Source organism: Monodelphis domestica, chromosome 3 (assembly GCF_027887165.1).
Source record: "Monodelphis domestica isolate mMonDom1 chromosome 3, mMonDom1.pri, whole genome shotgun sequence".
NCBI lineage: Eukaryota > Metazoa > Chordata > Mammalia > Didelphimorphia > Didelphidae > Monodelphis > Monodelphis domestica.
Window position 1 is genome coordinate 465361481 of NC_077229.1, and position 26433 is coordinate 465387913.

General features: G+C 34.9%; 1 protein-coding gene across 1 annotated transcript in view; it reads left to right on the forward strand.

The window, feature by feature from the left end:
• RASA1 (RAS p21 protein activator 1) overlaps positions 1 to 26433 on the forward strand; it is a 119277-nt gene that overhangs the window by 16007 nt on the left and 76837 nt on the right. Inside the window, exon 2 of the mRNA XM_056824619.1 lies at positions 25900 to 26052. Within this exon, the coding sequence (XP_056680597.1) occupies positions 25900 to 26052 (153 nt within the window). The remainder of the gene's footprint in view (positions 1 to 25899; positions 26053 to 26433) is intronic.

Sequence of the window (26433 nt, forward strand, 5' to 3'; positions counted from 1 at the left end):
AGCTGCCAAAATAATCTTCTGTAATACTGATTCAAGTCTATCAATTCTTTGCTTAGGGGAAGCCTTTTCTAATTTGGTTGCTCTTCAAATTATATTTACTTTATTAAAACTTGAGGTGTGATGAACTGTTTTTCTTTACATTCTCAGAATCTACTTTAGTGTCTTTCTTAGATGCTTATTGAACTGAATTGAATCATTTGGTGATCAGAATAATTGGTAAATAAGTTGAAATATGATAGGAGAAGTGTGGTCATTGGAATCAATTAGTAAAAATTAGACTTAAATTATGAAGGAGAGATTTGACCAGGAGTTGATCTAAGATTGTAACTTTGAGATCTTTAAAAGAAAAACATTTTAAGGCAGTGATTTTATTTCAAAGGCATGAATGATACAAAGATAAAATTGTATTGGCTTTTCATCTACTTCAATAATTGATGATGTATATATAAATGTATATATATGTGCTGGAATTAATCATTCCTTCTAGGTTTTTAAAATTTTATACAAATTTACATACATTTTATCATGTTTTATAGGTAATATTTACACATTACAGTTTTCCATTATTTACAGATTTGATAATGATAATAAAATAATGAGATTTGGGTCAAGTGCAGCCTTGAGCATTTTAAAATTTCTTTGACCTATAATTTTATCATTGGAGTTCATAAGTTTGTAAATATCCATGTGGATCTGTAATCCCATTAACTTGGAAATTCCTTCCAGCACTAAATCTTTCCATATCTTTCTATTCTTTGTCCTCTCCTCAGTTGGTGTCCATTCAAATATACTGCAAGTTTTCTTCAATGTTTGACTGTCCCAAGGGTAGTATTGAACCACACTGTCATCTGTTATTCTTCTCATGTGACCAGCCTCTCTTTCCTTTCTCTCAGATGGATCCTTGATTATATCTTTTATTCCTCCTTTTCTTCAGTTTCTTATTGGGTTATATGTAGCCTTTTGTCATCCTCTGTGCTGTCTTCTTCATTGCTATCTGTATAATACTCATTTTTAATTCTGTGAACTATTGTATGCTGTGTTGCTAATATATAGGAATATGAGTAGAATGCGTATATTAAAAATGTGCTTTTGCTTTCATAGGAAATTTGGTGTCTTTACAAGGCCTTTGATATTTCCAGAAGATAATCTTTTTAGCTCTTCTCTGCCTTCTCTGACTTCCATTTTGGGCCCAGCTTCTCCATCTGTATTATCTATACCAGATACACATACTGATGGTGATATATTCTTACTAGAGGTTTATGCCACTGTGATTTAGGAAATGTAGTGGAATGTCCAAGTTGAAGGACTCTCTGTGGATAATGTTTTCTAGATGCTACTTTTTACGAGTGATGCTATGATGATTAAGCTCCAGAAGATCCCAGGACCTTGTGTATACTAACTAGCTACATGTAAAGGCCTAATAGACGAAGAATGCCCATTATAACATGCATATGGATGGAGAGTCTTGTAGAGCTTGTCTATCATTTCAGTATCATTAAATTGTTGTTTAATTTGTTCACCATGGAGTAGGATAATTTTAGTAGTCAGTTATTTTTTGGCATTAGAATCATTGATAGTTGTTGGATTCTTTCAAAATGTTTTAAAATTGCAGTAGGACAACATCGTTCCTTAAGTCAGTACTTCTGACCCTTTAAATAGTGTTTTTTGTTTTTTCCTATCTATAGCACATCATTCTATATATCAGACCTCCTAACTAATCTTGTATTCAATGTTTTTCATTCAGTTTATTTGGCCTTTTTGGTCCTTGAACTGGTAATAACTAGTTACTAACTTGAGCAACCTGATAACCAATTAATACTCTCACACTAAGTGTTTTTCTGTACTAGTAATTAATAACTAACATTTAAATAATGCTGTGAGTCTGCATGATATAATGGTAAAAAGCCTATATTTGAATTGGAAATACTAAGGTTCAAGATTTCAGTCCGATATTCATCTGTCTTAAGACCATAAATTGCTGAATAGTGATTACTTTGCACTGATAAGAAGTGTAAAGGATAATTTTAGCGTTGTGACTTAGTCTAAATTAATTTGGTCGCCAAGGAAATACCATAATAAAATACCTGTCAGCTGGAAGTTTATGGTGATTTTAGTTAACATAGAGGAAAGAAATAGAGAGAGGGGGGGGAGTGGGAGGGAGGGAGGGGGGGAGGGAGGGGGAGAGAGAATTTAAACTTCTCTGGCTCCGGCTGAGCCAAGGCAGCTTTGGCCAAGGGGGCTGCTTCCCCTGAGAGCCAAGGGAGAGGGAATCAGTCTTATCACTCACCATGTGACCGTCTCAAAGAAGCTGTCTGAGGGAGCTCCTCCAGGCTCGAACTGAACTCAGCCTGCTCACAGGAAGTCACCAGCCAGAGCCACCTCTCCCGGGAAAGAGGGCGATGAGAGGAAGTGACTCAAAACATACAGACTATTTTACTCACTTTCCTGCATCTCATCTGTACCAATGGTAGCTTAAGCTTGACTTAGCCCAGGGGTCTGTTAGCTGTTTCTGATTTGTCATTTTTCTCTATCAAAGGCCATCTTCTTAAATACTTAATCCTTAAGTATTATTATAGACATTCCTGATTTTGTTAGACAAAGTAAGGTGGAGTAATGTAAAGTTCCCAAGACATCTCTGATTTTGTTAGACTAAGTATCTTTATTGTTACAGTCAGGAGAGAGCTAAATCCAATCTTTACAGAAGAGTTTCCTCTTTTAGGAGCTTACTGTTGATATCATGTCATATGACTGAATCCCCCACCCACTTGATATGATTACTTTGCACAAAGACTTTGTTATATAATTGAACAAGTTTTCTTCATTAGTTCTTGATTAAAGAACTTAAGCTCCTTCTCTGACTTAATGGTTGTTTTTCTACTTGTACATACTAACTTAAATCTAAATTTAAGAGCCCTGGCTCTATCAAAATGAATAATCTGAGAAAACGTTTAGGAAGTTATTCCAACTTGTTGACAGAATTTAAGTGTTTGTGTGTGTGTGTGTGTGTGTGTATGTATACACACATTTTTTTTCCCCTAGGTACCTCTTCCACTTAACTAAGTCATTGTTGGAAGTTTTCTTCCTTTCTTTTTAGTTGTTCTTTTAAATAGTTTACTTAGGCCCTAATTCATAGTATAGCATAGATCTAGACTTAAATACTTTAGACACTCTAAATACAGTGCAGTCATTTTATAGAAGAGGTCTTTTTTTTGCCTAAGGTCATATGTGTAATAATTATTAGAGAAAGACTTTAAAACTCAAACAAAACTAAAACATTGGACCAAATTTGAGGCAAATCTTAATTTTATCTCTTGATTAAAAAACCATTCTGGTTACATCATGAGAAAATATTTTTTATTCTTTAGGAGAAAATGCAAACTACTGTTTGGCATTTAAACCTTTTCGATGCCTTTCCCCAGTTCTTCCAGGGTGATTATATAAAATTCTCAAGTTTATATTCTTTGCTGCCGCCAAACTGGTCCACTTGCTATTCCTAATGTACAAAAACCTATTCCCTGTCTCTTATGAGTTTCTAGAACTTTCCCTCTATTCTTTGAATGCTTTTTCCCTCTTCACTTCCACCTTCTAGAACCTCAGCATAAAGCTTATTCTATGGGTCTTTTCTTATTCTCCCAGTTATTAACACCTCCCCCATCATTGTATTTCATATATATTCTATATTTATTTATCTGAACATGTATCAATCCCACCAAGTAGAATAGAATGTAAGCTCTTTGAAAGCAGGGATTGTCTCACTATTTTGGGTTTATTTCCTGAGCTTAACATTGTACCTGGTACTTAGCAGGCTTCCAGAAATTATTGATTGATTAGTTTTTATTTTGCTACTATTATTTTTATTATCTATTAAACGCATTTAAAATAAATTACTGATGAAAATTTGAAGAATCTCTTCTTACCCCATGTTTAATGAAGCTTGGGACCAAGGACAACCCCCATCCCCACTCCCCATTATTACACATTTAGCAATATGGAAATTTTGAGTAAGCATAGTTAATATATTCTCTTAGGTAAACTACATGGTTCTTCCACCTTTTTTATGTCTCCTTTTCTTGGAATTGCAAGAATATGCCTATTTATTTTTAGTGCAAGGAGATCGTGATAATATGTATGTATGAGTGTTGGTTCCAGAGACAGAAAACCTGAATTTGTTTAAGTTATGCCAGCTGTGTGACCATAGGCAATTCACTCTATTTTTCCTGAGTCTTTGTTTCCTAATCTGTAAAATGGGAGTAATGATTACAATAGTATTTACTTTGTAGGGTTCTTTTGAGGCTCAAGTAAGTTGAATTTTAGATAATATAATTTTTAGCAGTCAGGTTATTTTCTAATAATAGGACCTTTCCCCTAGTAATATATTCTTTTTTAACAAAAGTATTAACTCCATAACTGATTGGTGTTTGCTTAGAATGCTCTTTCCTCTCAAGACAAGTAAGGCAGTGTTAGTGATCTCAAAACATGTTCATTCTTTAACTCCACTTATCCATTGATTCCAGAGATTATTCATAATGCCCTTGTATTTAAAGTATAAAGTAAAAAAACATATGGGAAAGCATATTTTATTAGGAGCTGAATGAAGTAGGAACTTGGGCTGAATTAGTAATAGTTTTGTTTTTTTTTTAAGCCTTTACCTTCTGTCTTGGAGTCAATACTGTATATTGGCTCCAATGCAGAAGAGTGGTAAGGGTAGGCAATGGGGGTCAAGTGACTTGCCCAGGGTCACACAGCTAGGAAGTGTCTGAGGTCAAATTTGAACCTAGGACCTCCCGTCTCTAGGCCTGGTTCTCAATCCACTGAGCTACCCAGCTGCCCCCCTGAATTAGTAATAGTTTTAAGCAGGGAATGAATATTATATTAGTCATACTTAGTTGCATTTTTCAAGCTGCTAATTGTGAGAAACTGAACTTTGATATTGTAGGGGCCTTTTTTTTTTAAACCTTACTTCCGTCTTGGAATCAATACTGTGTATTGGTTCCAAGGCAGAAGAGTGGTAAGGGCTATGCAATGGGGGGGTTAAGTGACTTGCCTAGGGTCACACAGCTGGGAAGTGTCTGAGGCTAAATTGAACCTAGGACTTCTTGTTTCTAGGCCTGGCTCTCAATCTACTGAGCTACCCAGCTGCCCTCTGTAGGGGCCTTTTTTTGGTGTCATCAGGCTCACTTTTCTTGCTCCATATAGAAACTGGGTGATGGGAGGAAACGTCACTATTCATTCAACAGATAATTATTTCAAGCTTCCATTTAAAAGGCTATAGCTTGATGTTAGTGATAGGAAGAAGAGTAAAACACAAAATCACTGTCTTGTGTGCAACAGTCTAGTAAGAGGATAAAGCATGTATAGGACAAGCAAAAACATGAAGATGAAAAAGCACAGGTGGGTTCAGGGTAGGTTTTACATGTATCATTGATCAATATCTATTTCCATTTTATTAATATTTGCATTAGGGTGATTGTTTTAGAGTCTGCATCCCCAATCATCCCCATCAACCCATGTGATCATGCAGTTGTTTTTCTTCTGTTTCTACTCCCACAATTCTTCCTCTGAATGTGGATAGCTTTCTTTCCCATAAGGCTCTCAGAATTGTCTTGGATTGTTGCATTACTGCTAGTAGAGAATTCCATGACATTCAGTTGTACCACAGTCTCTGGGTATAATGTTCTCCTGGTTCTGCACATTTCACTCTGCATCAATTCTTGGAGGTCATTTCAGTTCACATGGAATTCCTCCAGTTCATTATTCCTTTGAGCAAAATAGTATTCCATCACCAACAGATACCACAGTTTGTTCAGCCATTCCCCAGTTGAAGGACATCTCCTCATTTTCCAATTTTTTGCCACCACAAAGAGCACAGCTATAAATATTTTTGTACAAGTCTTTTTCCCTATGATCATAAGAGTCCTTTTGGACTGGGGTATGTAGGATGCAAAAGAAAGAAGGAAGAGATCAGGCTGAAATTGTAGAAGACCTTGAAAGTCAGTATAAAGTAAGAGTCTGGACTTGACATAATGTTTGTTGTAATCATTATTGCTACTTTATATTATCTCATTTGAGCCTGATAACAACCCCATGAGGTTGATATGACAGGATTATTAATGTCATTTGAAAGATGAGGAATCTATTCTACCAAGTGAAGTGGTCATCATAGCACTGTCCACTGTCAGGCCAGATAATGCTTTGAAATGTGAAGGCCAGTGCTCAGCTCCCTGTATTTAATTGCTTTGAAGGAGACATTGAAGATAGTTTAATAAAGGAATGATGTATGTAGAGTGATGTTGTAGAAAAATTAATCTGGAAATATTTGTTTAGGACTATATATGCTAATAGTCCAGAGTGAGGTAGTCAGCATCTCAAAACAGGAATAGAAAGGAGATGAATTCTGGAGACTTTATTAGAAATTAAATTAATAGGATATGGTAACCACTTTTGATGTTGAAAGTGAAAGAAGAATTGAGAAAACTTAGGGTTTTGAACCTCAGCCATTGATGCTTGAAACAAGTGTTGATGTTGGAAGGAGGGTGACAGAAATAGGAAAGTTAGGAGGGAGGAGGAACAGTTTTTTGTTGTTGTTGTTGTTGGGGTGGGGTATGAAATCCAGTTTTAGAAATTCAAGTAGGGTGTTAGTCAATTAGAAATGTATGTGTGGGGCTTGGACAATTTTGGTTTCAAATATGATTCATGATAGTTGAATCACATTCAGCCATGTGATTTATTTATGATTTAATTATAAGAAAAGAAATGAGCATTTTAGATGAGATTAGTTAACAAAATATCAGGAAATGTTAAAAGACATAAAAAATAGACAAAGGGAGAGTTAGTCCTATCTTCACACTTCTAATAAATGTCTTTTTCTTTTTAGTATTTTTGCTAATATTATAGATATGACTTTTTTTCAGTTCTCTATTTAGGATAGAAATGACAATAGATTTGATATATAGTGTGAGTGAGAGTTGAGGTTGTGAACCCTGGTGTATGTACTTAGAAAGATGGCAATGTTCTTAGGGAAAAAAATGATGAGCTTAATTTTGACATGCTGAGTTTGAAATGTCGATCTTCCCACCAATCCCCTTTTCCTGAGACTAAGCAATCTGATAGGGATTTTACATATGCAGTCATGTTCATATTTTTCTGTGTTATTCATTTTGTAGAAGAGATCTCAAACAAAAAAAATAGTGAAATATAGTCGGACATAGGCATGTAAAAGGCACTCTACCAAAAATAAATGTGTATCTATAAACATATCTATAGAGGTGTGTGTGATGTGTGTGTGTGTGTGTGTGTGTACACACAAACACTTGTTTGTTAGTAGTGTGTGCTTGAGAGAGACAAAGAGACAATACTGCCCCGGAGGAAAGAATCAGTCAGGAGCAATGAGTGGAGTTTGCAAAGAACCGCATTTAGACTTGACTTCAGAAAAACAAGTTATTTCATAATGAGTAGACCTTTCAACAAATAGAAAGGAACTGCTTCCAAGACATAGTAGGTTCACTCTCATTGGAAGTCCTCAATGATAGGCTAGAAGGTGACTGTTTAGTTTGTTTAGGTAGAATTCATTTTTAGGTATGGTTGGATTTTTTGACTACTGAGGTCTGTGTCTTCCAACTAAAATATACATATATATAGATACAAAATTAGGTATCATTATTGTACCCTGAGAGCAAAATATGTAATTATCCATATAACTAGTAAAGGAAGTGCTCACATTGATGAATGTACAATTACATGAAACTTACACACTTTATGGTAGTTATAAAATGAAACCTGACAACCAGACCAAGGAAAAATATGTGTAGTATTCTTCAACCCAAGTATATAGCATTCTATTCTCCTCTCTTCACTTTGTTTTCTGTCTTCTTTCCCCTCTCCCAAGTTTATTTGTATAGTCTGTGCCATTTTGGAAAGAATTGTTTGGATCCAAGGATCTGGATTTTAATTTTGGCTATGTGGTTTGCCTACTGTCTGATCTTGGATAATTTCATTTAAACTCAGCAGTCCTCAGTTTTTTTCATAAGTGAAATAAGGAAATTGGAATAGGTAATAATAACTAGATTCCTTCTTGTGTTAACTTTTGGGATGTAGAATTATAAAATATTTTCCAAACTTAGAAAAATAATGAAAATATTTTCTAATGTCTGATGCATTTTACATTTCAAGAAGGTTAGTGTAGCCTTTTGTAATAATATTCTTGATATTTTACCTTCTATTTTTACATTTGGAAATAGACTTTGAGTGTACGTGACAAATTTTCAGTAGTGGATTTAGAGAAGAAGCAATACTATGATTTTAAATGTTAGCAGTTTTTTAGCTATTTTTCCCTTTCACATGATTGTGAAAAAAAAACTTTGATTACTCTTGTGTACTCAAATGCAAATTAAATATCAGAAATTATAGAATTATAGAAATATCTTTGCAAGTCAGAACTCTTAAAGGATCTCATACTAATATTGAGTATAATTATTTTAGGTCATTAGCAAATATTTATTGTGACCTTTTGTCAGGCTGGATGAATTGCTACTGTAGCTGACATTTATATAGCATGTAATGGTTTGCAAAATACTTTAGCTATTCTATTTAAAGTTCTGTTTGAACTTAACAACTGAATCTGATAGGTAGTATAAATATTATCTTTGTTTTATAGGCAAGGAAATTGGGGTAAATCACTTTTTACCTTCTTGAGCCCATTGTCATATAGCTAGTAAATAGAAAAGCAGGGACTTGAACCAAGGTTCTAGGAAATATTATGTCATTAAAAGAACATTTGATTTGGATTCAGAAAACCTAGCTTTGAATCCTGTCTCTTTTTTATTTCCCATGTGTTCCCATTTGTTTTAAATTTCTAAATTTTTGTGTTTTATCATATTGATAAACCTTTTAAAAAAACTTTTAAAAATTCATTGTCAGATACATGTAGAAACACTTTCTTTTAAACCCTTACCTTCTGTCTTGGAATCAATACTGTGTATTCCAAGGTAGAAGAGTGGTAAGGGTTAGGCAATGGGGGGTTAAGTGATTTGCCCAGGATCATAGAACTGGGAAGTGTCTGAGGTCGGATTTGAACCTAGGACCTCCCATCTCTAGGCCTGGCTCTCAATTCACTGAGCTACCCAGCTTCCCCCTGTAGAAACAATTTTTGACAATTGTTTTCTGACATTTTGTGATTCACATTTTCTCCTTTCCTTCCTCCCCTCCTAACTGAAGTAATAAATAGTCTGATATAGGACATACCATTGCTTTCATGGAATACATATCTCTTTACAATGAAATACTCATGAAGGAAATAAAGTGGAAGATGGCATGCTTTGATCTACAATCAGACTCCAACAGTTCCTTCTTTGGTTGTGGATAACATTTTTCATCATGGATCCCTTATGGATATTTTAGGAACCTGTTTTGCAGATAATAGGTTAGCCTGTAACAGTTTATCATTGCTTATAATATTTCTGTGACTGTATTGTATACATTGTTCTTCTAGTTCTGCTCACTTCACTTTGTATCAGTTCATTTAAGCCTTCAAGGTTTTTTTAAACTTATCTTGTTCATCATTTCTTATGGCACAATAGTATTCCATTCCAAACATATACCATAGCTTGTTCAGCCATTGCCTAAGTGATGGACAACCAATAGTTTCCAATTTTGCCACTTCAAAAAGAGGTGATAAATTTTATTTTTTGGTACAAGTGGGTCCTTTTACCTTATCTTTGATCTATTTGGGATATAGACCCAGTAGTGTTATTGCTAGTCAAAGGGTATGCATAGTTTTATGCTTCTTTGGGAGTGATTACATATTGCTGTCCTAAGCGTGCTTGGATCAGTTCCCAGTTCGACCAACAGTGTATTAGTGTCTCAGTTATCGAATATCACCTCTAACATTTATCATTTTCCTCTTTTGTGTTAGCCAATCTAATAGGTGGAGGGAGGTATTATCTCATCTGTTGTAATTCACATTTCTCTTATCAATAGTGATTTGGAGCATTTGTTCATATGACTATAGAAAGTTTTAATTTCTTCATCTGAAAATTGCCTTTTCATATCCTTTGACCATATTTCAATTGGGGAATGCTTTGTATTCTTGACTCTGCTCTCTCTATTTTGCTAAGAGACATTTGCTATAAAATTTCCCCCCAAAATTTGGTGTTTCCGTTCTGATTGTGGTTGTATTGGTTTTGTTTGTTCAAATTCTTTTTACTTTAATGCGATTCATTTCATTTTTTGTAATGTTCTCTGCCTTATTTAGTCATAAATTCTTCTCTTATAATCGTTAAGTCTTACATAAACTTTTCTGCGTTCCTCTAGTTTGTTTATGGTGTCACTTTTTATTTCTAGAACATTTTTACTTTATTCTGGTGTGAGATTTTGGTATATGTTTTTGCCATACTGTTTGCCAATTTTCTCAGCAGTTTTTCTTTCCCCCAAAGCTTTCGATCTTTGGGTTTAAGTTGTTATGGACATTTATCTACTGTATGTTGATTGCCTAATGTGTCCCATTGATCCAGCCCCACTACCAGATTGTTTTGATGATTCCTGCTTTATAGTATAGTTTGGAATTTGGTATGGCTAAGCCTCCTTATTTTTTCCCATTGATAATCTTGGCCCTTTGTTTTTCTAGATGAATTTTGTTATTTTTTCTAGCTCTATAAAATAATGCGTAATCTTATTGGCATGGCGCTGAAAAAGTAAATTAAGTAGGATTGTAATTTCTTTTATATTGGCTGGGCCTGTCCATGAACAATTAATGTTTTTGTGAAGAATGCTTTATAGTTGTGTTCATATAGCTGGTGGATTTATATATCCAAGTACTTTGAATTGTTGATATTTTGAATGAGATTTCCTCTTTTATCTCTTGCCACTGGATTTTGTTGGTGGTAAATAGATATTTATGCTGATGGTTTACATGGTTTTATTTTGTATCCTGCAACTTTGTTAAAGTTGTTAATTATTTGTTTTATTTTTGGTTGATTCTCTAGGTCAGTGATAGCAAACCTTTTAGAGATCATGTGATGTGTCCTGTCCCCAGGAGACCCTTTGTGTTATGCCCCTCTCCCCAAATACTCCACAGAGAAAAGGGAGAAAGCCTAATCATTGGGCTGCTGGGTGGTGGGGCAGGTTGAGTAAGGAATGCCCTCAGCAAGTGTAGATGGGGGAAGGGGAATGCTGGAGTGCTCTGTTCCCCTCCTGTGAGCTGCCTACCTTATCCCTTGTTGGGTTCTCATTGGGCTATTGGGCAGAGGGGGTGGGTGATGTGAAAAAATGTCATCAGGCTCAGTGGAGAGGGGGAGGGGTACAGCTCTGCTCAAGTCCCTCTGCCTTTCTATTAATGAACTCTGGCAGGGGCTGGCCTGTGTGCCCATAGAATATGCCTCTGCATGCCATCTTTGGCACATTTGCCATAGGTTCACCACCATAGTTCATGGTATACCATCAAATCATCTGCAAAGAGTGATATTTGTGTTTCTTCATTGTCTATCCTAATTCCTCTTTTCCCCTTTTATTGTTATAGCTAGCATTTTTTAAATTTTCAAGGATTTTTATTTTATTTTTATTTATTTATTTAGAACATGTTTCCATGGTTATATGATTCATGATTTCCCCCCACTCCTCTTCCCTCCCCTCTCCTGGAACTGACAAGCAATTCCACTGAGTTATACATGTATCATTGTTCAAAACCTGTTTCCATATTACCTATCTATAATAGAGTGATCTTTTAAAGCCGAAACTCCAGTCATATCCCCATTGAACCATGTGATTGATTGTATGTTTTTCTTAGGCATTTCTACTCCCAGAGTTCTTTCCCTGGATGTGGATAGGATTTCTTCTCATACATTTCTTGATGTTGTCCTGGATCATTGCATTGCTGTATAGCTAGCATTTCTAGTACGATATTGAGTGGTAATGGTGATAATGGGCATCCTTGGGCATCAGGGCATCCTTGATCTTTTTGGGAATTGTTTAAGTTTATCCTCATCACATATAATGCTTGCTAGTGGTTTTCAATAGATACCATTTATCACTTTAAGGAAAGTGCCATTTCAGTGTTTTCTAACGTTTTTATTAGAAATGGGTCTTGTATTTTGTCAAAAGCTTTTTCAGCATCTATTGAAATAACCATATTATTTCTGTTGGTTCATTGATAGTTATGCCAATAGTTTTCCTAACATTGAACCATCCTTGGCATTCCTAGTATAAAACCCACCTGGTGGTCATGGTATATGATTAACAAATATTCTTTGAGTCCAGCCATCCAAACCAGCTTTAAATCAGTCTGTGTTATTAATCCATATTTTTCCTTCATAAGAATAGTATAGCTTTGCTAGTAAGGAATTGTCAGGAAGATTTTTTTGTTTTATTAAGAGATCTGGATCTATTGATTTCTTTAAGTGTAGGAAGCTCTATTGAACAAAACTTCTACCAACATAGATGGGCCTCCACTCAGCAAGTTATGTTTTTTGAATTTTCTTGGGACACTGAGAAATTAAGTAACTTTAGCTGCCTGTTAAAACATTTTTTCTTCTATTGGGCCTAAATGTACCACTTTGTAAATTTGAGTCATTGTTTCTAATTACGTTTTTTGGAACCAGCAAACAAATACAGATGGTTCTTACTATATGTAAATTCATATTACACACATTTGACTTTTCTAAAGAATTCTGAAAGAAACTCATTTCAAGAAATACCTATGGTGATTTTACTGTGCTCTCTATCTCTCTTTCTTAGCTCCTGCCCTTTTGCTTAACTCTTGGTAGCCACCCCTTCCCCAACAAAACAAAACAAAAAAACCTCCAAATGAAAGCAGATGAAGGGACAGGTGGAGAGACCACCAACACCTCTGCTGCTGGTTCTGGGTGTTGAGAGAGGAGACCTTTGCCCAATCAGGCTTACCTGTTCTTGTGTCTGCCTAGGTATGTCTGTGTTTGTCTATCTGCTTGGTAGCATTTGTCTATCTCTGGCCTCTGCGTGTAACCCATTCTTTCATGTCTGTGTTGGGACCCCATGTGTCTTTCCCTAGCCTGTCCTTTTGCTTGTCCTAGCCTGGCTAGGCTCCCCTGTAGTCTCCCCTCCCTAACTCATTTTTTTCCCTCATTTCTCTGTCCCTGTCCTGCACTTTGTAAAGGTTAAAATTAATAGTTGTACGATGATCATATGAAATTATGTGGTTGTCAGTGTTTATTATATCTTGAGTCATATTGAAATGTGAGGAGGATAGAGAAGTTATCTATCCTATCAACCTAAATGTTTTGCTCTGGGTCTGCTTAATCCAGGTAGAGATTAATTAACTCAATCAGGAAGGCTGGTAGTGAGTAATTATGAGGCATCCTCCAAGATGGAAGCTAGTCTCTCCAGAATCTAGGAAAGAGGTCAGACTTTTTATTCAGCCAATGAAGTAATCCAAGAGTCAGAGACCTAGTAGAAGCCAAGCTCCATGCCCACTATCCAGGCCGTAGTTTCCAGCAAAGCTCCCTCAAAGACTATTTTAAGACTATCTCCAGAAAACAGTCTCTTCAGACTATTTTCTCAAAGACAATCTGCCCTGAAGGAGTTCAGGGCTTGCTTTTTATGGTGACTTCTTGTCCCTTCCCCTCTTCACAGGGGCCAATCACAGTTTCCAAATTGTCTTGCACTGCCCAGGGGGAAGTGTCTGTGGGATCAACTTCTCGCCTTGTGAAGGTTAAGTTCTAATCAAAAAGATTCACAGGTTTCCCTGATGATTGAATCAAAAAGGTTTGCAGTTTCCTGATTTGACTGAATTTCTAAGGCTATGAATTCTCTAAGTACCTTGCTAGCTTCTCACCTCACACTAAGTAAACAGAAAAGTAAACAAGGGGGAATTAGTCCAGTCCTGTTTTCAGTCTAGTGATGTACTAAGTAGGGGTATTTGTTAGTGTTAACACAGGATAGACAATAGAGTAAAGAATTCTCTTTCACAATTCCCCTGTGATCTTTTGGCAGACTAGTCTCCTTAATGGATCATTTTAACATAATGAGAAACCACAATAGTTAGAGATAAGAGGGAAATAAAAGGAGGAGGGAGGGAGGGAGGGAGAGAGAGAGAGAGAGAGAGAGAGAGATATTAGAGAGATATTAGAGATATATATATATCCCTTTTGGCATGCAACTTTACATTTAAAATGCTTATGTTTAATCCCCCACAGTTATATTGAAAAGTTCATGCTGGATCTTCTGATACTGTGGAGGTTTTTCTTGGGGCATCTTCATAGCATCTTCTTCAAACACTTCATTTTCGGGATTCAAGGAGTTAACAAGCTTTTTTCCTGAAAATTTTTTTGATTTTTTTTTTTGGGACAATTATACAGCTTGCCCTTGAACTCTGTTCCTGCTCTTTCCATTCATGGGTGTGTTGCCCCTTTCCCTCCCTTCTCAATGTTAGTGGACAAATTTGTGTTTCTTAAAAATCAATCTGTGGAAAGGTTCACTTGCATAAAATGAGAACTGTGTATAATTTTTCACATGCTAATGCTTAATTATTTGAAGCTAACATTCATGTCTCTGAGTTGTTTTCTCTAGGCTGTAAGGGTTAAAATTAAGTGATTGGACTAAATATATGAAAATGTGGTCACTGAAAATATATTACTCAAGTCAGAATGACTTTTTATGATAGTTTATCTACAAAAAAGAAAGTGAAAGTAAGGAAACCAAGGGGGGGGGAGGGAGAGAGGGAGAGAATGAGAGAATGAGAATGAATAATTACTCTGGGCAGGGCTTCAGAGAACTCATCAAAATGGGGTCCCAGATGTAAATTAAACAAGGGTTCTAGCCATGAGGCCTCACTCACCTACATGGCAGTCCTAAGGAAAGATCCAAGAGCAGTCAGAGGTCCCAAGTCAGAACTTCTCCAAGGACAAATTTTAAGGAGAAAAAACTGGTCACAGAAAGTTACCACCATTTTTAAAGACAGTTCTTTGCGTCACTTCCTGTGCCTTCCTTCCCTTTTTTCGTGGACCAATTGCAGCTTTAGCTTTTGCTTCGGACTGCCCAGGGGGATGTCAGTCATTTTTGATTTGTCACTCACTAACACATATGGGTCATAAACCTTCCCCCTCCCATCCCCCCCCCCAAGTATTTAAGTGGGGGTAGATACATTCTTGATGGTGAAAATCTAAAAATAGCTAGGGGAGAGTTAATCCCATCTTCACCAGAGGAAACATCAGTTCTTTCAGCTGATCCTCACATAAGATTTAGAATCTCCACATCATCTTAGTTACTGTCTTCTTACAATCTGTCTCTTCTAAAAAGTGACACCTTGTACTGAACATGATTTGCTATGTTAGGTGGGATCAGAGGAGTATAGAATGGGAATATGACTTTTATTTTGTACATAAAACCCTTTTTAATAAAAGCAACTCAATTGAATTCCCTTTTTTTATTGTTTGCAACATGTTGTATACTGATGTTTTAAAATCCAGATTCAACAGGAAAACATTGTATACAGTAACACCAATATTATAGAAAAATCAAATGTGAGAACTTTTCTACTAACAGTGATACAATGATCCAGAACAATTTTAAGGGACTTATGAAAAAGAATGCTAACCTCCTCCAGGGAAAGAACTGTTGAAGTATAGAAATGCAGATGAAAACATGAGTTATCACTTGTTTATTTGAGTATATGTTTTAGGATTTTGGTTTTATAAGATTCTTCACTTTCAAAAATGAATAATATGGAAATGCTTTATGTGATAATACATGTATAACTCATATTGAATTGCTTGTCAGCTGCAGGAAGGGGAGGGAAGAATGGAGGGGAGACAATTTGGATCATATAACTTCAGAAAGCTTAGGGGGAAATTTATTAAAAAAATTTTTAAAAGAATACTTACAATTTAATGCTCCCCCCTTTCTATGTGGGTTTGATACTGTAGTAAGCAGAGAAACGACTGTTTTGATAGAGACACATGACACAGGATCACATGAGAGCCTGGGTCAAGATTCAGGGGGGGGGGGGAAGAAGCGGTCCAAATGAAAACAGTCTACTTGCTGAAGATTTTTGTTGTTACTGTAATTTCCACCTAACTATAAGATATCTGGCCCTTGGGAGATACCAGCTTGAGAGAACAGGCTGCTGGCAGCTAGAGTTAAGATCAAGAAAAGGACTATCAATCTCTACTGGGACTGGATTTGGACTTTACCCCTGGGATCTTGGCCCATATCTGGACTCTGTTTATGAGATTCTGTTTGGGGGGGACCATAACTTATTTAGCTTAGGAAGTTAGCCAATAGAATAGTTATTAAGGGGAATTAGTTTTGGGGATAAGATTAAGAAATTTCCCTTCTCCTTGTTATCTTCATTCCTATCCTATTTCCCATTAATAAAATCAAAATATTTAGATGTTTATCTCTTGTTTCTTCCCTTTAAACGTCCCTTAATAACAGTTGGCAGAGCTGGATAGGTTATATTATTGTTAATTGTTTGTTTAATTGTAAGATTAAGTGTAGTGAATATATTTAGGGAAAATTCAGTTGAGCCAACATTCTAAAACCTCTCTGAGCTGCCAGGAGCTCAGAAGGAAGGCCTAACAGAAATCTGGGGGCTTGGCTTGCCTAGGGGAGCTGTTTTGACTGTACCATGTGCTCCCAGTGGCCATTTTGAAAAATTTTTTGTAATTTTGTATAGTTTATAACAGCTTATATATTGTATGTTTATTGGACACTGTAATACCACCTATACTGTTAATAATTCTATATATTACTGGTTGATGTAAACATATTCTCAGACATGCTAAGCACAATCTTATTGTTAATGTGGGAGTACATGCTGTACATCCCTTGTGTTATATGTTAGTTTCCCAAGCATATGTCACCTGATATTGGAGTATGATTGGATGAAGTCAGTCATGGAAGTCAAGCTGATTGATGTATTTGTTCATCTTCCCTCAGTGTGGTCTGTTGTTTTGTCCTGTAAAAGTCCCTTGCACCTTTGTTTGGTTTTGGAAAATGGCTAAAGGTAATAATCACATGGTTCACTAAGGATTCTGAGTTAAAGGTCATGGTAATCCATATGAAATACCAACTTGACAATATATGGAACATTATAAAACAACTTACATATAAACCATAGGTGTTGAAACAATGCTGACAGTAATAATGACAATGAAAGCAATAATAAAGATAATAATACCAACAATAATAAACTATTAAGCAGACTAGAACAAGAAGAGACAACAGGAAAGGTCAATCTATGTCCCCTTAGAGATCTACCAATAGTAACAAAGAATGAAATACACAAAATAAGAACCCATAAGATATTTTCCCCAGAGGACCTTGAATCAATAAAGAGAAGATCCTCAAATTTTAGTGATGAACCTAACCAGTTTATTAAAGAGATGCAATGGGCCATAGAACTTTATGACCCAGAATGCAGTGATTTTGCCCTCCTTATGAAGGAAGTACTCACCACATGATCTTCTAAGGGAAACAGTGTCAGGTCTCAGGCTGGAGCCTCTCCAAGTCAAGTTCCACTGCCAAGTCCCTCTCACAGGAAGTAATGTGAAATATAAAGGCAGTTCTTTATATTATTTCCTGTGTCTCACATGTACCAGTGGTGGCTTAAACTTGATTTTGGACAGCCCAGGGGGTCAGTTAGTTGTTTCTGATTTGTCACTTGCTAGCACACAACAGGTCATAGACCTTCCTACCCCACAGGGAGTATACATTCCTGGTTGCTAAAATTCTAAAGACTAAGCAGGGTGGAGTAAATCTAAAATTCACAGTGTCCTCCATAACATGACTTGTCCAGAAACAAAATGCTAGGCAGGAACAAACGGCAGTTATTTTTTAGGAAATATAGAACTATAAATGCTACCTACTATGGTATTTAATATACATGCCATATTACTCTATGAGTGGCCTTTGTGTGTGTGTGTGTGTAGACATATATAAATATAATAAATTGTGTTGGTGCCATTTGCATATGCTTATTGTCTACAGAACCAGTGCACAAAAGGATATACATTTTTAAATTGTGATACCCTACTAAGTTTTTTTTTTTAATGTAACATTTTACTTCTACTTTTTAAAATATTTGGAAAGCTAAGGTCAGTTATTCACATTAATTAAAGTTCCTCATACATCACAGTTGCTTTGGGATTTTCTGTTGTTAAAAGTAATGACTTATTGAAAGAATATTGCCTCCATATCAGCTGGAATGTAGTTCACATTCTTACTAGAAAGTGGAAATATGCAAATCTTTAAGACAGTCAATGAATAAGAAGTCATTGGGGATGGAGGTACTTGGTATTGTCTTGCCAAGCCCTAAGTGCTTGCCATTTTTCTTCTCAAGATAGCCATCTTTTGTCATTGTCAGCAAATATTTGATTGTCTATTATGTTCAAGGGACCAAGGATGCAAAGAAATAAATAACATGTTCCCTTCCCTCTAAGACTTCATGGTAGTTTAGTTGGCAAGACAAGGCATATTCAGTAAAATGATAAAAGCAATAACAAAGTGACTCATTTTAAATGCCAAATTAGTTTTTATAATAAATCGCTATTAGAAATAAGGGGAGGGAAGAGTTTATTTTGCTCTAAGTACCACAAAAGGGAAATTCAATAAAGTTTTGGGGCCTGCTTTGGAAAAGGAACTTCTCATTCTGGGAAGACTGATGAATAGGACATGATTTTTGCCTTTATATTGTATTTTTATTGTATTATATTTATTGTAGTTTATAGATATTTTTGCATTGGGTAAATTGTGGAAGGTACAGAGGGTAAGTTGTGGAAGGTACAGAGGGATTCCAAGATGGCATAGCATGAATAAAAATGCTTAGGTGAAGAAGCATAGGATGAGATTAGAGAATAACAAGTTATCATTTGACAATTAATTGTTAGATTATATATATAACTAGAGTATAGGGGAAATATTATGAGATAAACCTGCAAGATAGATGTATTAAATCCTCTTGTTTTCATGGAAGAGTCTTCACTTCCAAGATAAAGGATTTTGGAATCATTTCTATAGGCATTGAATAGAGAACTTTTGAATTGTTGATTCATTTATGTTACATCCCTTGAGACACACATTTATGACTTTGAGAACTAAGACTTGAATGCCTCTGCTCAGTATAGTTTTTAAAGAAGTGATTTAATAACTACAGAGGATCTTTGTAAAATGCCCTAAAATTACACCCTGATATAAAGACTGTGGCCTGTCAGTATTTTTTCTAGTAAGATTATTTGAAATAATACATGTGCTAAATAACCTGAAATCTTGTCCCTATTCTTGGATACCTTTGTACTTGAAATGCAATTCTTAAGTATTGTTGTAAAGTTCTTTTAAGATAAGTTTTAGGCAAAATATAATGTTTAAAAAGCCATATTTACCTGCACCCTAGCTTCATTTATACATTTTCCCCATGATTTTCACTCTCTGGTGTTGTGGAAATTACATAATAGAATACAAACTTTTATAAGTTTCTTTTTATGGTTTGATTTTGCAATTTTTTCTCCTAAGCAGATATAGTTTCCAACATTCTTGTTTAGTAAGCTTCAATGTTGCTTTTTAAACGGGAAATAAAAAAAGAAGTGATTAAATAATTTCTAAATGCTGAGTGATTATGTCACTTTTAATTTACTGTATAGCCTGCAAAAGCCAAAAAGCTATTGAAAATTAAGTGTTTGAACATTCTTTGAGGCATCTGAATCAAGTCAGATGTGCACACTTAGCAGAATGAATAGTTTAGTAGCAGTATAATTGTTGACATATTTTGCTTTTTTATTTCTTAAGGGCTTTTGAGCTTCTAGCATGAAAGGAAACTAATATTAATCTGGAAATGAAATGGTTTAGTCAGATTAAAATCTCAATATTGAATAGAACAGCTGCTTTAAAACTAAACCTTACAGAAAATTCATGGGCCTAAGCAAAGATAACTTTTTTTTTTAAAACAAGATACCCCTCACCTCAAATGGAAGTAGTATTTTTTTTAACCTTTATAACTATTGATTTCAAGGCAGAAGAATGGTAAGGGGTAGGTAATTAGATTTCAGTGACTGATAGTGTCCGAGGCTATTGGAAATGGTATTCTTTATCTGACTTTCCTCTCAATGTGAATTGTTGGCAACTTTCCATCTGCTTTGGTTTAAAAAGTTTAAATCCTAGATTGAAAACAATAGCTGCAACTATTTGGAACACAATGAATTCACAACTCTCCCTATTTTATAGAAGAGGAAACTGAAGCTCAGAGAGGTTAAATGATTGACCCATGGTCACACAGATAGTATTTGGGCAACATTTAAACTTGAGTCTTCTAGATTCCACATATGACATTTAATGCACTTTGCTTTTCCAAGGTCTTTCAGATATGAAAATTATAAGAGCTTGATGAATAAACTATTTATTATGGGGGAGTGGGGAGATAAGGAGATATACTCAAGAATTTATTTTCACTTGACTTTTGGAATTGATGGGATTTCATGACAGTAAACTATCAAGTTTCCTTTTTCAAACTTGAAGAACTTTTACTATGGTATATTGTGGTTAACAGTGGCTTGAGGCCAGGTATTTATGGAATTCTTATGCACTTGTAACTTTTTTTTTGTGATGAACTTGGTTTGTCATATCTATTAAGCTTACAAAAAGTGACTTTTTGATTCATGGATTTTATTTTTCAAATTACATGTAATCACTGCTTTTCAGCATGCAATTCCTAAGTATTGCTGTAAAGTTCTTTTAAGATAAGTTCTAGGCAAAATATGACACTTAAAAGGCCATATTTACCTGAACCCTAACTTCATTTATAGATTTTTTTCCCCATGACTTTCAGTCTCTAGTGTTGTGGAAATTACATAATAGAACACACACTTTTATAAGGTTCTTTTTATGGCTTGTTTTTGCAATTTTTTTCTCCTCCAGGCAGATATATTTTTCAACATTCTTGTTTTCAATGTTTCAATTTTTTTTTTAATGGGAAATACTTGGAGAGGGTAAACAATTTGATTTGGTCCATAAATATATTCTATGCAAAAACACTTCCATATTATATTGGTCATTGTTGTAAGAGCACACACTCATACAAAACCAAAATCCCAAAATAAAACCATAAATAATGCTGATGTGAAAGATGGATTATGCTTTGATATGCATTCGACTCCAACAGTTCTTTCTCTGAAGGTGGATAACATTCCCCCTTACTTTCTTCAGAAGTCTCCCAGATCATTGTATTACTGAGTAGTCAAATTTTCAGTTGCTCAATATACAATATTGCTGTTACTGTAGACAGTGTTCACCTTGTTCTTCTACTTATTTATTAACTCTGCATCAGTTCATGTAGGTCTTTCCATCTCTTTCTGAAATCATCCTGCTTATCTTTTATAGCATTTATTTTATCACCAAATATACCAGTTTGTTCAGCCACCCCCCCCCCCCAATCTATGGACATTCCCTCATTTTCCAATTCTTTGTCATCACTAAAAGAGCAACTATAAATATTTTTTGTACAAGTCCTTTCTCTTTTTTATGATCTCGTTGGGATAGAGCCCCTGTAGTGGTATTACAGAATCAAAGAGTGTGCTCAATTTTATGGCCCTTTGGGCATAGTTTCAAACTTCCCTCCAGAATGGTTGGATTAGTTCACAACTCCACCAACAATGCATTAGTGTCCCAATTTTGCCACATCCCCTCTTATAGTTTGTCACTTTTCTTTACTGTCATATTGGCCAGTCTGAGAGGTGTGAGGTGGAACCTCAGTGTTGTTTGTTGTTTTAATTTGCATTTCTCTAAAAGAATGATTTAGAACATATTTTTCATAAGCTTATTGATAGCTTTGATTTCTTCATCTGAAAATTGCTTGTTCGTATCAATTAACCATTTGTCAATTGGGGAATTCCTAGTATTCTTATAAATTTGACTTAGTACATTATAGATTTGAGAAATTAGACCTCCTTTTAAAATTTGGAGGCTGTATTGTTGCATATATGTTTAGTACTGATATTACTTTATTTTCCATTGTACCATTTATCAAGATGTAATTTCTTCCTTATCACTTTTAATTAGATCTAGTTTTGCTTTTGCTTTGTCTGAGATCATGATTGCTACTCTTTTTTTTTTTTTAACTTCAGGTGATACACAATAAATTATTCACTAGCCCTTTATCTTCACTGTGTGTATCTCCCTGCCTCTAATGTGTTTCTTGCAAACAACATTTAGTAGAATTCTGGCTTTTAATCCATTGTTCTATCTGCTTCTGTTTTATGGGTGAATTCATCCCATTCATATTCACAGTTATGATTACTAACTGTGTATATCCCTCCTTTTGATCCTGCCTCAATAACTTTTTAAATAGCAAAGTATATTGTTTTTTAATTGATGAACTAAATGTCTTATAAACATCTTAAACTTGATAAATCCAAAATTGAACTTATCTTTTCTACTAAACCTTTCGTTCCCAATTTTCTTATTACTGTTGAGGTTATTACCATTCTCCTAAGTCATTCAGGCATTCAGTCAATGCATAATCCTTAAATCTTCATTCTCTCTCCCTGTCCTGTCCCCAGACCAATTAATTGTAAAGTCATCTCAACATATTATCCCATCATCTTATTCCAGGACTACTGCTTGAGCTCCTCTGCCTTAAGTTTCTTCCTGCTCCACTCCATACTCCATTCAAGCATCAAATGAATTTTTTAAAGCACAAATCTGACCACATTATCCTAATCACTTTTACTTCTGGGATTGAATATAAAATCCTCTGTTTGGTTTTAAAATATTCTTTCAACCTGGCTCCTTCTTACCTTTTCAGAGTAATTATGCTTCTGGACACTGTGCAAACCAGTGTTTGCTTCCTTCATCCTTTCTTGCACAGGATACTTCATGTCTTGACAGAGTCTTTTCACTCGTTGAACCCCATAGTTAGAACACTCACTTTTATCTCTTGGCTTCTCTAACTTCCTCTAAAAGAGCTCTTTTCCAGTCTTCTTTATTAGTTCCTTTGCTTCCTGCATATATCTTGTTTGAACATAGTTAGAAATTTGTCTCCCTCATTTGACAATGAAATCACCAAGAGCAAGGATGGTTTTTGCTTCTTCATATTAAAATTCCTTGCACTATTCAAAGTTCCTGGAACATAAGTGTTAAATAAGTGTGAAATTGATCAGCTCAAGGTAAAATACAGTAACTTTTTGTAATACATTATTTGTATTTCCCTTAAAGCACTAAAGATGTAGAAACATTTATATAGCTATCTTATTGTATATTTACTTGCATTTTCTACATTTGCCATTACTAACATTTTTCTTTATGCCGTTGTTTTTAAAGCCCATTCTTTTCCCTGTTCTAGTCTTTAATGCCTATTTTCCTCTTCCTTCAGGAAACCAATACTCATAACAAAGAAAAAAGGAGGTGCATTTTTTATCTCTTTTTCTAAGTTTCATTTTATTCCTTCTCTTTCATTTTATGGTTCTTTTTACTTATAATATTGTAATTGTGTATATTTTTCCTGGTTCTGCTGATTTCATGTTATACCAGTTCTTAAGTCCCTATACTTTCATCCTTTTTTATAAGATAACACTATTCTATTATGTTCTTGTATTCTAGTTTGTCTCATCATCTTTGTTTTTCACTCTTTGCTACCACAACGAAAGTGCTGTCTTTGTTTCTCTTGAGTTATATATCATTCACTTTTTAAAATGTAATTCAAAATTGCATTCCAGGATAGTTGAATCAGTTCACAGTTCCTGTATTAGTGTTGCTATTGTTGCTGCTTTTTCAGTCATTCAGTTGTGCTGGACTTTTCATAATTTTGTTTGGGATTTTCTTGGCAAAGACACTGCAGTGTTTTGGAATTCCTTCTTCAGTGAAATAAGGCAATCAGAAGTTAAGTGACTTGCCCTGGGTCACATAGCTAGTGAGTGTCTGAGGCCAGTTCTGAACTTAGGTTTTCCTGACTCCATGCCCAGAGCTCTATCTACTGAGCTAGTTATCTGCCTCAATGTACCAGAAGCATTTTTATTGCTGACCCCATCTTTTGTCAGTTTCTATGGTTCGATGGTTTTGAGATGAGAACTACTGGGTTTTAATTTGTATTTCTCATTATTGATGATTTGGAATAGTCATTCATAAAATTGTTAATATGTAATGCAGTTCGAAACTGTTCATAACCTTTTACTACTTAACTATTTTCAGATTGGCTCTTCATTCTATATTTGTGCTAATTCCTTATATGGCTTAAATATCTGTCTATATTTTTTGACTTGTCTTAGACATTTGACTCTCCCCAAATGCCAGTTCCCCTTATTGGTTACATTGATTTTCTTCATTCACCCAATTTTAAATTTCATGTTAGCCTGTTAATGTTTTCAATGATATAATATATTTATTGATTCTCAGCATCTTGGCTTAGAGGAATCCATGAGTGTTGGAATAGAAAGTAATTTAGATTAGTGGGAGAGAGCTGCTGTAGTCTGATCTTGGATTCTATTTGTATTGTCACTTGATCAAATTATTTATCTTCTTTGGATCTAATTGTCTATAAAATGAAGAGGTTAAACCAAATGATCTCTTGAGGTCCCCCCCCCCCCCCAGAGTTTTCTCCTATTTCTTTATTGAAAGCATGATTTTAGCCAGAGTATCGAAATGTGACATAAAAAGGTTTTTTGATAATATATTACACAAGTAGTTGTTTTAGTCTGGCCAAAGCTATAATCTTTGCCACCAATATATCTTATCCTTCCAGGCCTCATTTTTTTAACCTTTACCTCTCCAGGGAGGAATTGGGGTTGCATCAGGGAATACCAACAAAAAAGACATATCCATTTTATTGGGGTTTGTGAAATGAGAACAATGGCTCACAGTGTAAAGGGCAAGATGAATCTGAGGTAGCCTGGAAATGTAGATATAGATACATATTTCAATCTTTTATTCTTTGAACATAAGGATAAAGAAAACCAATTATTTTAAAGTACAGTTATAATTTTTTTTTTAAGTTCACAGATCCTAGGTTAAGAATGTCTGTAAATTAGCACAAGCAATATAACAAATCATTCCCACCATTTGTTGTAGCCCATATCAATTATACTTAATACTAGGGTGGGAGGGTCTTGAATTCTGATAATAGTATACAGTTGGCAATCTGGTTCTATCATTATTGTGAGGTGGTTATTGTATTTAAACTACGTTTATAAATCTTATAACAATTTACAAAAGTAATTACACTTTTTAAATGCTTCATGGCAAATATTTGCTGTAATGAGTAGAGGTTGTCCTGAAATTTCCCTCCCATTTTCTTATTCAGCATAGACTGTCATTTTGGTAAATGTAAACAGTATTTTAAAGTATGTTATTCAGGAGTTGAGTGACTTGGAAAGATTGGTAATAGTTTAAATATTATGATTAAAGCTTGAATTAAAGATTTAACTAGAGAACACATTTTGGCCATTGGTTATAAACTGATTGGGAGAACCTTTTGATATGTTGGATATGATGTAGAAGCCTTTATAATTCTAGCTACCTGAGAGATCAAGGCTGAGGTATCTCTTGAATTTGGGAGTTAGGTGTCACAATGGACTGTATCTAAGTTCCTGTTTGCTTAAGGAGAGATGAACCTGCCTGTGATAGAAACAGAACAGATCAAAGTTCCCATGTCAGTCAGGAGTGGGATTAGCCTGTGATTATTATATTATTATTATTATTATATATATTATATATTATTATATTAGCCTTTGCAATTCTACCTGGCCCAGATGAAGGGGCTTAGCATTTTAAAAAGTCAAAATAATACAATTTAAATAAATTTTTGTGTAATTTGTTCTGGGTCAAAATTAGTTACTGTAAAAGTTGAAAATAAAATCTGGACATTTAAAGCATTTCTTCTAGCAATGTTATCTTCATATTTGCCTTTTTTTTTTATCATTGAAGTTTCTTAAATTCTTTTGTTTTTCCTAGATGGTATCATGGAAAACTTGATCGAACTATAGCAGAAGAACGCCTTCGTCAAGCAGGGAAACCTGGCAGTTACCTAATACGGGAGAGTGATAGGCGGCCAGGATCCTTTGTGCTTTCATTCCTTAGCAAAACAAATGTTGTCAATCATTTTAGGTAAGTTTTTGCTACTGTACAAAATGTCATGGTTTTACTCTTTATGTTTAGTCTGTAGATATGTTCTCATATCCAATTTTTTTTGAAACTATGAGTTTATAAGCTAATTATTTACATTATAAATTTGTTTTTAGTTCAAATGATTTATTCATCAGGACTTAGTAAAGAGTAGTAGTGCGTATTCGGTTTATTTCTTCTGTTATAAAACACTGTTGACTATGCATTTATTGAGATTATCTAAAACATTTCGTATCACGGATTTAAAGAATCCTTGAGTTAGTTAGTTGGTTAGTTAGTTAGTTAGTGTGAGTTAGGTTATATAAGATACCTACTTGGTTCAGTGGATATAGTGATCAGGTTCAAATATTCTATTTTGTAGTC